Raw genomic sequence first — 15,807 nt, 5'->3', positions numbered from 1 at the left:
TGTTACTTGTTCCACCTCCGTGACCCTTGCGGTCATTTTCTGAAAGTCAGCCCGTAGGAAGGATACATCCGTGGATATAGTGCCTACTGTCGTCTGCACATTAGTAAGAGCAGCCATGATGTCGTCTAGCGTCACTTTATTTGCCCCTGCTCCTTCCGGGGCAGTGTCCTGCGGTCATTTATTTATTTATTTGTGGTCCGGTGGAGGAGGGAAGTCCTTGGCATAGGCATATTTGTCCAGTTTGCCTTGGGTGGTGGTGCGTGGGTCCCTGCCCCCCATTGTGATCCGGAGACCCTTGCGCTGGACAGTAATCGCCACTGCCTGCCGCGGGGTCGCTTTCACCACACGCGGCCTGTCCGTTTCTCCCCTGTGCAGTGAACTAGGAGGTGTTGGGGCAGTGGACTGACAGTGCTCATCCAACCAAGAAGTATGAAGTCTGCAGGGGGTCACTCCTGCCAAGCCAATTGATCCCTGTGTGCCACTCAGGATCTATGGACAGACTGGGTGTAGGTAGAAGTAGTGAAAACCGGGGTAATTTTGTGCATAAGGACAATTAAAGAGTTGGTCGGGTCTCACCAGGGGGCCGTTGACTCTCAGTACAGTCTATGTACGTTTTTCTCTGTCCCCCCCCCCCCCTTTGCAACCCAACGCTGCCCCGGGTAGTACTGCCTGTCCCAGGGGGCTCAGGTGAAGTATGATGTCGCAAAGGCCCCCAACACTAGGCCAGAGTGATCTGGAGCTGTGCCCCCTGGGATATGAGCTGCTTGACGATAGAGCCCAGGATTATGTACAGGGGTTGGATCTGCACCGGGCCCCCTGGGCCTCTCCCTTCTTCAGGCTGGCGTTTCTCCCCCTGCCTCTTTCGCTGCTCCCGCTTCACAGCTGACTCCGAAGCACAGGGCTCTCAGTACGATCCTGGTCTCTGGCGGCAGCTCAGCTTAGCACCATGTGACTCCCGGCAATAGCTCACTTACTTCAACGACGGCCCTCAGTGCCTTGAGACCCGTAGGGGTGAATAGTTCACCCTTCACAAATACCGGATTTACGGATTTATATCTGCGTAGTGACCTCATGTTTATAATACGTTAACATGCAGTGATTGAGAAACAGAGCGTAAACTTCCTGTATTTGAAAAATATGAATTAATGCCAGAAAGTTCTGTAGTCCAGATGATCATGAACAACCATTGAATGGGAAAGACTTCTACATTATATGTACATAATTTTTTAGATAAGTTTCGTAATGTTATTTTTTGTGTTTAGTGGATGTCCTGATTATTTAAACCCTTGTGAGAAACTCTTAAAGGAAGCATGCCAATTCCAGTTCATGGTTGACATCTGTTGGAAGCATAGTGTTGCGGTTATTTATCCCTGATCTTTCTCATTGAGACTCTCTCGCTTCTGTATTTCACTGGAGGAACAATTTCCAATACTTGAAATCTTAGTTTTTATATGAGAGCCTTTTTCTATAAATTGGTTAACCATACTAGAATTATTTTTGGCTCTGATTGTACATTTGTTTTCTGTGATTATTTCTTTGATCCTCCTTTGTCTTCCAGAAGGAGCATTTGAGGAGGTTAAAACAGTACATAGTATCTCATGTTGACTTGCGAGTGAGTTGCATTTTCTTTTCACCTGGTGTACAATTGGGCCTTTTATTATATTGTAATTACTGCAATTGAGACCATAAACCGTTCCTTTCAATTTTTTTCTCTTGGTGCAAATCATAGATTGTTTCGTTGTAAAAATGTCCTTCATGTTTTGGCTCCTTTTGTAAGCCAACAAAGAGAGAATGGATGCAGCAAGAGGTTCATGAGCACATTATCCTCTTATTTGATGATCCAAAGTTTTGTATTTTTTTTTTTTGGGATCCGGTTGCTTTGTTGATGGTATTTAAACACCATTACTTGTTGCCATGTCTATTTTCATGTCCTTAACAACTCACAGTACAATTTAACACAAGTCAAACATAGTCTTAGAAAGGCGGACTTCCTCTATGCCTTAATGTACTTCTGAAATAAAATGACATATCATTGTTCTCTTGTTTAAATCTGTGACGATTTAGACTCTAATATTTCTTCAACCCACTGGAGACACCCAGGATTGTTTCAATCTAAAAATCCAAATGTATAGCCGCCAACGCCACGCAACGCTTGTTTGTTTACCCAGTAGGGGAGAAACCACATCAATTGAATGACTACGCTTCCCGTCACCACCTGCGAGAGGAGAGCGATTTTAAGCGCGTTGCTTGCCCGCGGCCCAGTAGCCGCCAGCGCCACGTCACACTTGTTTGTTTCCCCAGGAGGGTAGAAGCCACAGCAGTTGATGGACTGCGCAGGGGGGACTACGCTCCCTGTCACCCCCTGCGAGAGGAGACCGCTTTTAAGTGCATTGCCTTTCTGCAGCGTTGGGACATGCTTAGAGACGTGGCCGGTCTGAGCCTGGGCCCGTCCATGCCTGGAGGAGGCTGGGCTTGGCCACACCCCCCAACGCTTGAATTGTATTTTGGCCGATCTTCTCCACCGGATGATGGCCAAAAGGAAGTTAAAGGCAATCTAAGCAGGAGGTCCAGATTGTTAACACACTCTATTTCTTTTTGGTCAGGGCAGCGGATGTCCTTAGTAAGGAGATCGATATAAACTAGCGTCTCTTTTTACTGGAAGAGGTAAGACCCCTTATTACTTTTTCAGGAGACGCAGATGTCGTCGTAGGGTGGGGAAGCTACAAACAAGCAGCCCACGCAAGGGTTATCCCCACAGCAAATGGCCCAACGTAGGAATCTTAACCCTCTTAGTACAGATGGTAGCCCTCCACAAGAACCACCAGGAAAACTGAAAAGGGTGAGGGCCAAAACTGTTTGTGTGTGTTAGACTTGGCCTCTTTTGGCGTGTTTCCCCTGAGTTTTTTGCTTTCTGCCCTCCTGGTTTTGACTGTTTTTGCTGGTATAACGTGTCTGCGCTCTTTTCACACTGCTGATCAGTGGTAAAGCGCTGGTGCTCCTGTGGTAAATTGTGTTGACTGGATGTGGGACTTACTTGTCAGTTCCCAGTAACGGGCACTGCGGGTCCCGGGGCTTGTGAGTCCACCGCTACTCGTGAGCCTGCAGCATGGATTGTGCCACCCACGTACGTAGCCAGAGAAAGGTATAAGTGAAGGAAGTTTGGTATGCCTGAACTCATCGTCTAAAGACGCAGCCTTTAGCGAGGGTGCCCTTTTCTTTCTGAGGCTACTTTTAGAAGGTGGGTATTATTTTGCTTGGTCATCCCGTGTGCCTCTACTGGAATGTGGATTGCCTGTCTGGTTTTTGGGCGACAGATGGCTAGGGAGCAGGGTGGCTCCCAATAGTCTACATAGGTCAGGAAAGGGCTAAATAGACCTGGGTTACAATGGGGGAAGAGGGAGGAGATTTCCTTGCACCTCAAAGGGCCTGGCCTGCCTCTGACAAAGCCGTCTCCACCTCCTGCCAGAGAAGGTGCAACTGGTTCTAGCCGGACACAGACACCCTCTGCCTGGCAAATCAAAGGATTTTTGTGTACAAATACTGGGTCCCAGACCCCTGAACTTTAGAACTCATCTGGATCAAGAAGACTGGACACAGAAGAAGAGCCGGAGAAACTGCTGAAAGGAACAACCGCTTTGCTGCGTGCTTTGCTGGGCTGACCTTCAGTGGCTGCTTCTGTCTTGGGCAGTGAAAGGCCTGGACTGGACTTTCAGCACCCGAATTGGTGAGACTCTCCATGGGTTCGAGGTAGAGCATGCACCCTGTTCACGAAGTCTCAGGCACAGCAAAGACTTAAGTACTTTGACCCGCAGCACTGGGGACTGTGTCCTTTGTGCTGCAACCCGAAGAACGCTACCCAACAAAGTCTACGACAACCTTGCCGAACCACTGTCCTGAAGGCACCACAGAGGGCACCGCCGCACCGCCACCCTGGTCTCACCGACGCTTGCGGACGCCATCACCGAGCCGCTGCTCGCACCGCGACCTGTGGGCCCGCACTTTGCACCGCCTCGCTACACAATGATGCCATGGCCTTCCTGACGCCGCCACGTCACGCCGAAATCGACACAGTTGCCTGCACCGTGGTTCGGGGGCACCGCTCGGAAATTATACGACGCACCGCCCACATCCCACACCGTAGCTTTGGTTTATCAATGCAGTCGCCACCGACTACAGTTCGACAGCTCTTCAGAAACGACAACGCTGCTGCTTGCACCGTGACTTGCTAGCACCGTGACGCGCACAGCCTCCATCTCGCACCACAACCCTGGTCTCACCGACTGCCCTCTGATGCCGCCACTGAGCCGCTTCTCGCACCGCGACCTGGGGGCACAGCACGCCGCTCTGTTGCGCTTCACACCCAAGCACCTGACTCCTGTTGGCACCAGCGCTCCGGATCCCATCAGAAAGGAGCTCGACCTGAGACGCGAGTGACTTCAAGGGCCCCATCGCTCTGCATCTCTGAAAAGGTACTGTCTGCTGGTCTTCCCGACACCATAGTTGGCCTGCGACCTTGCGGTCCGCCAGAACTGTTGTTGGATTTGTTGTTCACGATGCCGTGATAGCCCCAGACTGAGCTATGGATATCAAGGAACTATTTTTAAAGCATATTTTGATAAGTTAAGATTTTGAAGTATAGTATTGTGGATTTTTAAGTATATAAAAATTGGCTGTTTTTCTAAACTGGTGCGGTGTCCTTCTGTAGTGCGTACACTGCTTTACTGTTGGTTATGTGCAAATGCTTTACACACTGCCTCTAAGATAAGCCGTGCTGCTTGTACCAAGGGAGTGAGCAGGGTTTATTTTAGAAGTGTAACTCCATTATCCTGACTTGAGTGGTGGTTTCTGCCTCGCTTTGGCACCAGTCTCAGCTAGTCAGAAATCCCATTTCTAACATTGGTTGTCAGCTGAGGATCGGACTTGCGTTTGCACTTGACTAACAGTGATTGGTGTGATCTACTGCCTTATCGCAGGCCATTAAATGCCACATACTAACCTGTTTTTCTTTTTGGTCGATTTTTTTCGATCTTGCCAGGTGAACTTTCTGCTTCATCATGCCGGAATCAATAGCACCATCTGTTGCATCCATGGAAATTGCCTTTGAGGAGGATAGGTTGGAGCTCTACACGGTTAAAGAATTGAAGTCAGTGTGCAAAAACCTCAAAGTCCAAGTCAGAAGCTTCACTAGGAAGGACGAGCTACTAAAGGCGCTGAGGGCATGGGTAGCAGCCAGAGACGCAAGTGGGCAATCTGGTGACCTTAGTGCAGAGGTGGGACAGCCTAGTCCTAGGAGGGATGTTCTTTTGGGAGGGGGGACCCTTCTGGCCAACCAGCAGGGGCCTGTTCCCAGAGGAACTGGAGGAAAGGCGGGAGGTAAGGAAGTTCGAGTTGGAAAAACTAAGGATGGAAAGTGAGAGGGAAAACAAAAGAATAGCCATGGAAGAAAAGAAAATAATGTTAGACCATAAGCGCGGTCTTAAGGATCTGGAGCTAAGGAGTAGGCCCATTTCAGATGGTGGCAGCAGCTCGTCAAAACAGGCAGACCGAATGGTGCACATCCCCCAAGAATTTGGGCAAAGAATTCAAGAAGGGGGATGACATACAAAGGTGGTTTCAGGGGTACAAGGCAGCAATCCATGTGAATGGGGTCCCTGAGGAGAATTGGGGAGCAGGATTGTGGCCTCTCTTCCCTGAAGAAGCGAAGGACACTTTAATAGCTTTGGGTAAGGGGTATCTCCTCACCTCTCCAGACATGAAGGACACCCTCCTCACTAAGTCTGGCCTTACTACTGAAAAGTGCAGGGACCAGTTTAGGTCCAGTAAGAAGTCTGATGCCAACACATGGTTGGAGTGTGTTAATGTGTTATGTTGCTCGTTTGATTGCTGGGTAAAAGGCAGTAATGTGACGGATTATCAGGGGCTCTACAATTTGATTGCATGGGAGCACCTGTCCAGTCTGTTTTTCAGATCTGCCCCAGCACCTAGTTGATAGTAAGCTGACTGACCCCAGGAAGCTTGCTATGGAGGCGGACCGCTGGATGAGTACCAGGGTCCACAAGAAAGCATTTGGGCGAGACTCAGCCAAAGGTGGGCTAGTTCCCCAGCAGAAAGGTGGGGGGGGGACAAGGGTAAAACACAGGAGTTCTCTAAAGGGCCCCACAATAACACCCAGGGTAAAGGTTCCCATCCCCCTGAAGATAAGAAGCAAGTGGGCTCGACCTGAAAGGCGTCTGAGACCGCCCGCAGATGTTTTGCATGTGACCAGGTGGGGCACATGAAGGGGGACCGCAGGTGCTCAAAGGGGGCTCAGCCACCCACCGGTGGGCAGATTAAAGTGTTGGCTAGCGTAGCGCTTGGGGAGGAGGAAAACCCACAGGAGTGTGGGGACCCCATAGAAACGACTCCTGTCTCACTAGGGAACAGTGAGATGGTCCCGGGAGCCCAGGTGCCCCCTAACACAAAGAAATACAGCACTGGGTGACCATCAACGTGAAAAGGGTAGAGGCTCTCAGGGATACTGGAGCCAGTGTGACCTCAGTTCGTTGTCACCTAGTCCCTGAGACGCAGGTAGTCCCCGGGGCATTCCACCAGGTTATTGCAGTCGATAATTCACAGCGCCAGTGTATAGTGGTGCAGGTTCCCTTTGAGTGCGGGGGAGGGTCTCTGGTCCCTTGAGGGTAGTTGTGAGCCCTTCCATGCTTGTCGATTGTCTGCTCAGTAACTACCTGGAGCAGTCCTTATGGAGGGATGTTGAGCTTAGGTCCCACTTGGAGTTGTTGGGGTTGCCAGAGTGGGCATGCTTGTCCACTTGGAGTATGACGGCCCGAGAGGGTGATCAGAGGGACCCGGAGCCTGACACAGTGGCCCAGGTCTCTGCCAAGAGAAAGGGCAAGGGGCGCGGGAAACCGGTCCCTGAGATTCTCACGGCCCAGGAGGAGGCGGACCTCGAGTGGGGACCCCCCCCCGGTGCCTATAGAGGAGCAGGTAGGTACCCGAACTGGGGGCATCTGAGCTGACCCATTGGCAGCAAGAAGGGGGTCCCAGCAGGGAGGAGTTTTGCTGGGAGCAGAAAGAGTGCCCTTCTCTGGAGTGTCTGCTGCGGCACGCTGCAGCCCAGGCGACTGGTGATCAGTCCGGATCACATTGGATCTATTGGGAGAATGATCTCCTGTACAGCGAGCCTAAGGTCTCGGAACCTGGATCAGCCCGTGTGCTGGTGGTACCCCAGCGCTTCCGGGCCTTCCTGCTGGGTCTGGCTCATGACGTGCCTTTGTCAGGACATTTGGGGCAGGACAAGTCTTTTGACCGGCTTGTCACCCACTTTTTCTGGCCTCAAATGTGAAGGCAGTTGGATGTGCGTTGTCGGTCTTGCCAAACTTGCCAGGCGAGTGGCCAGAGTGGGAGGAAGGTCAAAGCGCCTCGCCAACCGTTCCATGTGGTGGGGACACCCTTTGAAAGGGTAGGGATGGACATCGTGGGGCCACTGGATCCCAAGACAGCCATGAGCAACAGGTATATCCTGATCTTGGTGGTCCATGCCACCCGTTTCCAACAGGGGGGCCAATTTCATATCTAAGTATATGACATCCCTGTGGAAGGAGTGTGGTGTTACGTACAAGTTCACCGCTCACCTATTTTAAATAGGTTAGTGTACTTTCCCTCAGGCTCGTTGCTTGCCATTGACTTTTTGGTTTGTAACTCATATTTGCTTGCATTCTTTTCACTGTCTTTGTTTAGGCCAACCAGCATGTCTTTGTCTCTCCTTTGAAGCATAGCTACTTTACCGCCTCTCTGACTGGTTCCTTTTATTCTTTCATGAGTACTCAATTTCTAGTTTTTTTGTTTTTCTCTTTTAAATCACGAGGCACACCTTTAGATTGCTTGTGTTTTCGGGAGTCTTCATGTATGCCAGTTCACGGAGCAGCTGGTGCAGCTGCTCCGTGAACTGGCAGTAAATGTATTGTATTTCTTTGAAAAGATTTCCTACATCGTATGTGCATTGCTACACTTTTGACAGCCAGGAGGATTCAATATTGAAACCATTTTCATAGCAGTCCATTTCAAGTCTCTGTCCACATTTTGTTCAGTTTTCTTTTCCTCTGAGAATTATCGTTCTGCGTGTCTGAATATACACTAAGAGTTAGTCAGTAATGCATGTGTCCATGATGGAGTTTAAAAGGCAAATGAAAAATAAAAACCCCTTAGAATTTTGGTATTATTTTTGGCAGATTTGGTGTGAAACGTCCAGCCATCTAAAAAAATTGATGTTTCTTTTAAAATCGGGGTTGTTTAATTTTCTTTCTCTGACTCCAAAAATAGCGAATGTTGTAATGTAGACAATGCGATAATCTTGATGGCTACAGGGAGTGTAAAAGAAAAGACTGGAGGATGCATTTATTTTTCTAGCACACAACATTTAAATACCTGTAAGTGTACTGTACAAAGATTTCAATATATATTAGCAGTGAAGAAAACTCAAATGAAGCACATATTTTGCTTTTCTGAAGGATGATAAACAGTTTTTAATAGGAACCAAACAAATTCGTACAGTTAGTGTTGGGCAAATGAAACATTCAGACTTTGTGCGATGCGTAGATTTATCAATAAAACTGCATCTCTTTGCAAATTTAGTAGGCATTTCATCGGAACATGTTATCTGAAAATGATAGTGCACTACAACTCCATGTTTTATAATATATTTGCACCAGTGTGGTCAAAAATATACCACCAACTTCATAATACACGCTTAGTTCCCTTAATACATTTGCTACTCTGTTCCTGTGGGGCTATTGTATTTATTACAATCCATTTGACTTGAGTAATGTAAAATTAATTGTAGCCCCCCTGCCCCCCCCCCCCCCCCGCCTCTCCCATGAAAATTGTTCTGGCACCACTGGTGCATACCAATTCCGAAATGTCATTTGCACGTAAGCACTGTTGGTACACTTTTTAACAATCCTGTTTCTCTGCACATTTTGCAGAAGCAGCGAACATTAACTTTAATAGTATTTTCTCAAATATCTGCTGCACTGTTCTCAGCTTTTGCATCAGTATTGAGTGTTAACTAACTTAGACAAAAAGATACTTCCATCAGTAAAGCATACATGGGAATTACTGTATTATCTGTAATTCAAATCTCAACAAAACATTATACCTGATTTTAATAGGACCCACTGAAAACAGAGCAGGGACACATTCAGAGGACTTTTTCACAAAAATAAATATAAAGCGTGTTAATCAAAAGCAATAATGTTGGTGTGTGCACAAATATATCCACAATTAGATGAACCACTCCATATGCTGCTTTTATCAGTAACACTTATTGCGCATGTTTGACTAGGCAGGCAGTCTTGGTCAGAATGTTTGTAGCTCATGCTAGCTTAACTGAGCTGGTTCCTAACCCTTCCCAGTTCTTTACAGATAAGAGAATAAAAGAATAAAGAAGTTGTGAGGCCTAAGGTTCTATTTAATTGCGGTTCAATAATCAAGTAGCTTTTTTCACACACTTTCCTTGCTAAAGGTAGAAATAGCAAGCAGCCCAGGCTTACGTAAGGGTACGATAGCTGTATGTCGACTGAGATACAGCATAACAAAGTGTTGTCAAAACTGTCTCTTCTAGAAACTAGGAGAATCATTTCATGGGTAGTATAAAATGAAACTCTCAAAGTATCTCCTTCTTTCAATCTATACCTTGTAGCTGCTTTGCACCAGCTACACCCATGTTCCATCCACCTCTCTGACACCCACCCAGCTAGTATCAATGAGGTCCTTTGCCACACCAGACTACTGTTTTTCCACTGGGAAAATGTTTGCGATTATCCATAGTGTACAACATCACTAAAAACCATTGGCAAGGCAAACCGGTGCCAAAGGCGAGACCTATTGGCTTTGCCAATACTTGCTTACATCTACAGTGCCATAGTCTAAATACATTTCGAACAGCTTGCTTAACCTAATTAAACCTTGTTTGTTCCTTTTCTAAGGTGGTGGACAGCCACACAAAAGGAGAAGAACATCTGAACCAGTTGAAATTGAAGATAGACTTGAATCGTTGATCTGCAGAGTAGGAGAGAAGGTAACGTTCTTTTAAATTTTCTTTATTTATCCCTCATTATCCAGCAAATTGTAAACCTATTGGAAATGTAAACCATACGAGGAGAAATTAGATGGTGAGCGGAGAACCAAAAGGGTGTTGACAAAGTATTTAAGGAATGTATTGCTTATCTAAATAACCACTTGTACGAAAGTGCCCCCTTTTGCATGGTTACCCCCTAACTTTTTTGCCAGCTTAACTGAGTGTGTGCTGGGACCCTGATAATCAGCCCTCTGCACCAGTGTTCTTTCACAAAACTGTCCTGGTCTCCACAATTGGCACACCTCTGGGCCACATGCAATTCCCTTGTAAAATGTACCACAGGTACCAAGGGCCCTGTGACCAGAGAGGGCCAGTAAAGGGCTGCAGCATGAATTATCCCACCCTCTGAGATCCCTCACTCTAACACCCACTCATTGCCATAGCAGGCTGCATGTTTTGGTGCAAATCAAACTTGACATGGCACATCACACTGTGTGCCATGCCCACCAACACTGCCTGTGGCAAGGGTGAGTCACCCCTCTAGCAGGCTTTATAGCCCTAAGGCAGGGTGCACCCTACCACAGATGAGGGCATAGCTACATGAGCAATGTTCCCCTACAGTGTCTGTACTATTTACAGACCTCGTAAGTGTAGTGAGCCATTTTGAGTACATGGGCTTGGAGTTTGTCATTTGGAACCCCACAACTTCGTGATGGCTTTACTGAAAACTGGAGTTTTTTTAACCAAACGTCTCAGTATAATAATCCCACACTGATGACAGTGTTGGACTTATTATAAAATGCATTCAGAAGGCAGCTTGGAGGTGCCCCCTTAAAAACAACTAACTTCTAGTGTATTGGCTGACTGATCCCTGCCAGCCAGCCACCACCAGACAGGACTCTGACCTCATGGGGTGGGAGCTTTTGTGCTCTCGGAGGTCAGGAACAAAGCCTGCTCTGCGTGGAGGTGCTTCACACCTTCCCCTGGCAGGAACAGCAACACTTAGCAGTGAGCTTCAAAGGTTCTCACCTTGTCGTGTGTTGATTTGGGCAACTCCTACTAGAGATGCCCATCCCCCGTGTCCAGGCCCACTTTTGGTGGCAGGACTGGAGGGAAAATTAGTAAGCTGAGTAGGAGTGTCCACCTCAACCTGACACACTGCTAGTGTCTTGAAAAAACAAGGAGAGGGGCTCGTTAAATCCAAAGGGATGGAGCACCAGGAACAGTATTCGTTAAAAAGAATTTACCCTTGGGATTCTCAACTTCATATACTCATTCAAATATCAAACTACTGGAGCAACTCCAAAGGTCAGAATTATAAAAATATAACCAAGTTCATTCTTTACAAAGCATGTGATATTTAAAAATGATCAATTGATCATAGTCCATACAGTACAGAAATAGTGAAGAAAAGCACAATTTTAAAACAAGAAAACAAGAAAAATTAATAATTCCCCAAAAAAACCACATAAATGGCGGCGAATTTCATACAATATTGTAATGTGCTAAACGGAAGGAAACCTACAACAGGCAACAACAATGTACCCTTACTGCATTAATCTGTCAATGACTAGGAACATCGCATGAGACAAAAAATCCGTCACTATGCCAAACGTCCTGTTACAGAATTAATGGGTGTGTTTGCGTCAACGCGTTTCGGCGGAGCTAAAAGTTTATTTCCACCATCTTCAGGGCAATTTATAGAGAGATCCTTCCAACAGTCTTCCATAAATATATCGGACAAAGACATAATACAATAAAGTTAAAACCTACACTAACACATAATATAACACATCATCTAAATACAGTCCTTTTAATTCTCTTTTATTTATAAGCTAACCATATTCCCTAAAAACCTCTAGTAATACATTTCCCTCTAAGGCCTAACCATTCCCAATCCATTACATTTGGAGATGTTACAGACTTTTCAATAAAAAAACTTTTATACTCAAACAACCCACATACATCCATACCTAGTTATATCTGAATAGATTCATCTTATTGGACCCTATTTGATGAAGAGGTGTCTTTATCAATTGGAACACACTTTCCTGGGGTCTTCTATACATGGCTATATTGTTTCATGTATGGTCTTTATACATATCTTTACCTTGGTACAGTGTATTGAAAACTGATCCTGATGTCTTATCCTTGTAGTGTTTTATTCTGGCAGTATTCCAAATATCTGTCCATTTCATACACATCCTATAAAATGATAATAATGAGGAAAATGGATTCTCTCTATATCAATGGTTTATACATTATTTAGAAAACAAATTGTTCAGTATACTCTAGATAATACAATTAATTCTCACCTTGTCCTTTGTAGGGTTAATTTCAGATGGCTGTCTTTTAATTTAAAAACTATCTCCTCACAGACATTATTTTATTCTTATTTATTCAGCTGGCTCCTGTCGAGTTACATTACCTAAAGGATATATATATATATATATATATATATATATATATATATATACCTACATGTATATATTTGTGAATATATGTTTATATACACAACATGTAGATTCCTTCCAGGCTCCATTTTCTACAATGGACGCCACCTTCAGCTTACCTCACAAATAGCTGAACAGAGAAGCACAGTCTGAATGATATTGGCAGTACGACATCTGCAAAAAAGCCCGGGTCTGGCCAATGTTTATTCCAAATGTAGGGCTAAATATAAGGATGAATATAAAAAAGCACCTAATTAGCATCTATTCGATAGAGGCCAATCTATGTTTATATAACCACTATTAAGGCGTCTACAATTTAACAGCCTGTTTCTTGTTATAGAATAAACTATACAGCATATTATTGTTAAACCTAATCTACTAAACTATTTCGCTTCCCGCTCCTCGCACATTTAAACAGAGTGTTATGCCGTATATCCGATTTTTGACAATCCTGTATTCCTCGCAGTATAATATACTCCGAACTCCCACTTCCACTAAACCCGGCTACTTTATCAATGCCGTTTAAGTGCAAACGAAACGCATGCTAAACTCCAGGCTAGATGTCATCGGGGCTCAACCATCATGGTTAAAAAAGTGCGCGATTTCAAATATCACTGTTAGAACATCCTAGGTTATACGCTTTCAAAGTTGCTTATTCGGGCTGCAAAGAGACGACATTATGTTACAAAAAGTCTAAAGCTAACAGAGTGCATAACTAGGAACGGCATCTATACCGAAGATTTAAAAGTAAAAGACCGGTTCGCTAGTGAATTCTTACCTATATTGCTCCTCGCATCCAAGATAATCAGAGAAACCGTACGGTTTTCGTGTTTATTTTGCCGCCATAAAGACAGACTCCCTATTCACTCTTGGCTTTATAAACGTCTCATGACATGATTACGTTTCGTGTCCCCAGGTCCAGTTTTAAAGGGGAAAGAATGCTTTTCTTTCCTTTTTTTGCAGAGTTAAAAAAACAACCCTTAAACAACTTTGTAAAGCTTTATTATTGCCCCATTGACAGTATTTTAGGAGTATTAATATGCATATACTCTAAACACCAATCCATTCTCTGATCCATCTCTGATCTATCTATGTGAGAAGACCTATCAACCAAAAGAAAAAATGTCACCTAAGGGTATACCTTTCTCTTCCTCATATGCGCATAAACCCTAATGTGAATGTAATAACCTTACTTAAACAAACATACAGCTGCCTACCTTCTCATTCTTAGATTTCTATCCTTGCGTGAAATTCGCCGCCATTTGTTTTTTGTGACTTATGGATTTTTATTGTTTTATTTTTTTTAAATTGTGCTTTTTCACTTTCTCTACTGTATGGACTATGATCAATTGATCATTTTTAAATATCACATGCTTTATAAAGAATAAACTTTGTTATATTTTTAGGTCTCGTGACCTATCAATGCGCATGCGCATTGAGGTCACGAAACTATAGGGCTTTAAACAGACTTTAACTGACTGGCGATTTGGTGCTGTGCCCGTGGCTTTTAGGTCAATGCGCAAGCACATCACCAAATCGCCGTCTGTTCCCTCAGCCACACTCCAGGCCCCCGCTGCTTTCACACCCTCTCCCCGCTCCGCCCCCTCCCCTGCCCGCCGTGTTGCATTTCTGCTCCCCCCTCCCCTTCTCTGCCTTCCCTCCGTCTTGTTTTTTTTTTTACCCGCTCCGCCCCCTCCCCTGCCCGCCAGGTTGCAAAGCATCACCTTTCTAGGGATCTAATAAACAGTATTAGATATATTACTGCGTGTGCTTCTAAAAACAATTGCAAGAGCATTGCAATGCACAACCATATCATTACCTACCTTTAGTTGTGACCTGAAAACAGTTTGTTAAAAGTCCATAAAACATCGGTGCTGAGTCCGCTCTACAGTGCACGTCATGTTAACAGTGCAGAAGCACAGCCCGCTTCCCAGCACACGGGTGCTTGTAAAATATACTGTTCACATGTACAAGAAACACACAAAAAAGCTTCGGCAGTAAATGCTCTTGTTTCGATATTATTCTGGAATTGCTGAAATGACCCTTTTGTCAGCAGAGTCCATAGAAAATGGACGAGCGAGGGGACAGCGCGGGCGGAAGCATGACGCGTGGTGCGGGGCTTTGAATGGCGCAGCCAGGGGCGTGCCACTGTCACGCTGCCCTACTGTGATAAACAAAATACTTCTATCAAATCCCCCGGGATAAAACCCTTTAGACGGTGCACATCACAACCAGCAACATGCTCTCGTTTCCTGAGCATTCAAAACAAACACACAATGAGGGCGCTCCCCGGCAGCAAGCTTAAGGCGTCACTTTGGTGTCCACAGATCATGTCAGAGACTGATGCTTTGCACAAAGATGTGCATTGTGCACATCACAACCAGCAACATGCTCTTGTTTCCTGAGCATTCAAAACAAACACACAATGAGGGCGCTCCCCGGCAGCAAGCTTAAGGCGTCACTTTGGTGTCCACAGATCATGTCAGATAGAGACTGATGCATTGCACAAAGATGTGCATTTCTACAGGCCTAGTGGCTGGCAGACAGACACACACACCTACCTCTCTTTCGGTTTGTACGGATTACCCTGATTTGTTCAACTTTTCAAAACTCCTGTGTGTCCCTCTAAAATAATTTACCTCCCTATCCACCACCACTTCCACCACCACATCCACCACCACCACATCCATCGCATCCACCACATCCACCACCACCACATCCATCGCATCCACCACCACCACCACATCCATCGCATCCACCACCACCACCACCACATCCACCATCACCTCCACATCCACCCCATCCACCACCACATCCAACACATCCACCACCACATCCACCGCATCCACCACCACCGCATCCACCACCACCGCATCCACCACCACCGCATCCACCACCACCGCATCCACCACCACCGCATCCACCACCACCGCATCCACCACCACCGCATCCACCACCACCGCATCCACCACCACCACCGCATCCACCACCACCGCACCCAACACCACCACACCCAACACCACCACACCCAACACCACCACACCCAACACCACCACACCCACCACCACACCCACCACCACACCCACCACCACACCCACCACCACATCCACCACCACATCCACCACCACATCCACCACCACATCCACCACCACATCCACCACCACATCCACCACCACATCCACCACCACATCCACCACCACATCCACCACCACATCCACCACCACATCCACCACCACCGCATCCACCACCACCGCATCCACCACCACCGCATCCACCACC

General features: G+C 46.2%; 1 protein-coding gene across 1 annotated transcript in view; it reads left to right on the top strand.

The window, feature by feature from the left end:
• NCBP1 (nuclear cap binding protein subunit 1) overlaps positions 1–15,807 on the top strand; it is a 729,105-nt gene that overhangs the window by 12,155 nt on the left and 701,143 nt on the right. The window contains exon 2 of the mRNA XM_086961848.1: positions 9,984–10,075. Within this exon, the coding sequence (XP_086817974.1) occupies positions 9,984–10,075 (92 nt within the window). The remainder of the gene's footprint in view (positions 1–9,983; positions 10,076–15,807) is intronic.

This window comes from Lissotriton vulgaris, chromosome 3_1 (assembly GCF_964263255.1).
Source record: "Lissotriton vulgaris chromosome 3_1, aLisVul1.2, whole genome shotgun sequence".
Taxonomy (NCBI): Eukaryota; Metazoa; Chordata; class Amphibia; order Caudata; family Salamandridae; genus Lissotriton; species Lissotriton vulgaris.
Note: the sequence above shows the minus strand (reverse complement) of the source record. Positions and strands in the feature narration are given on the sequence as shown.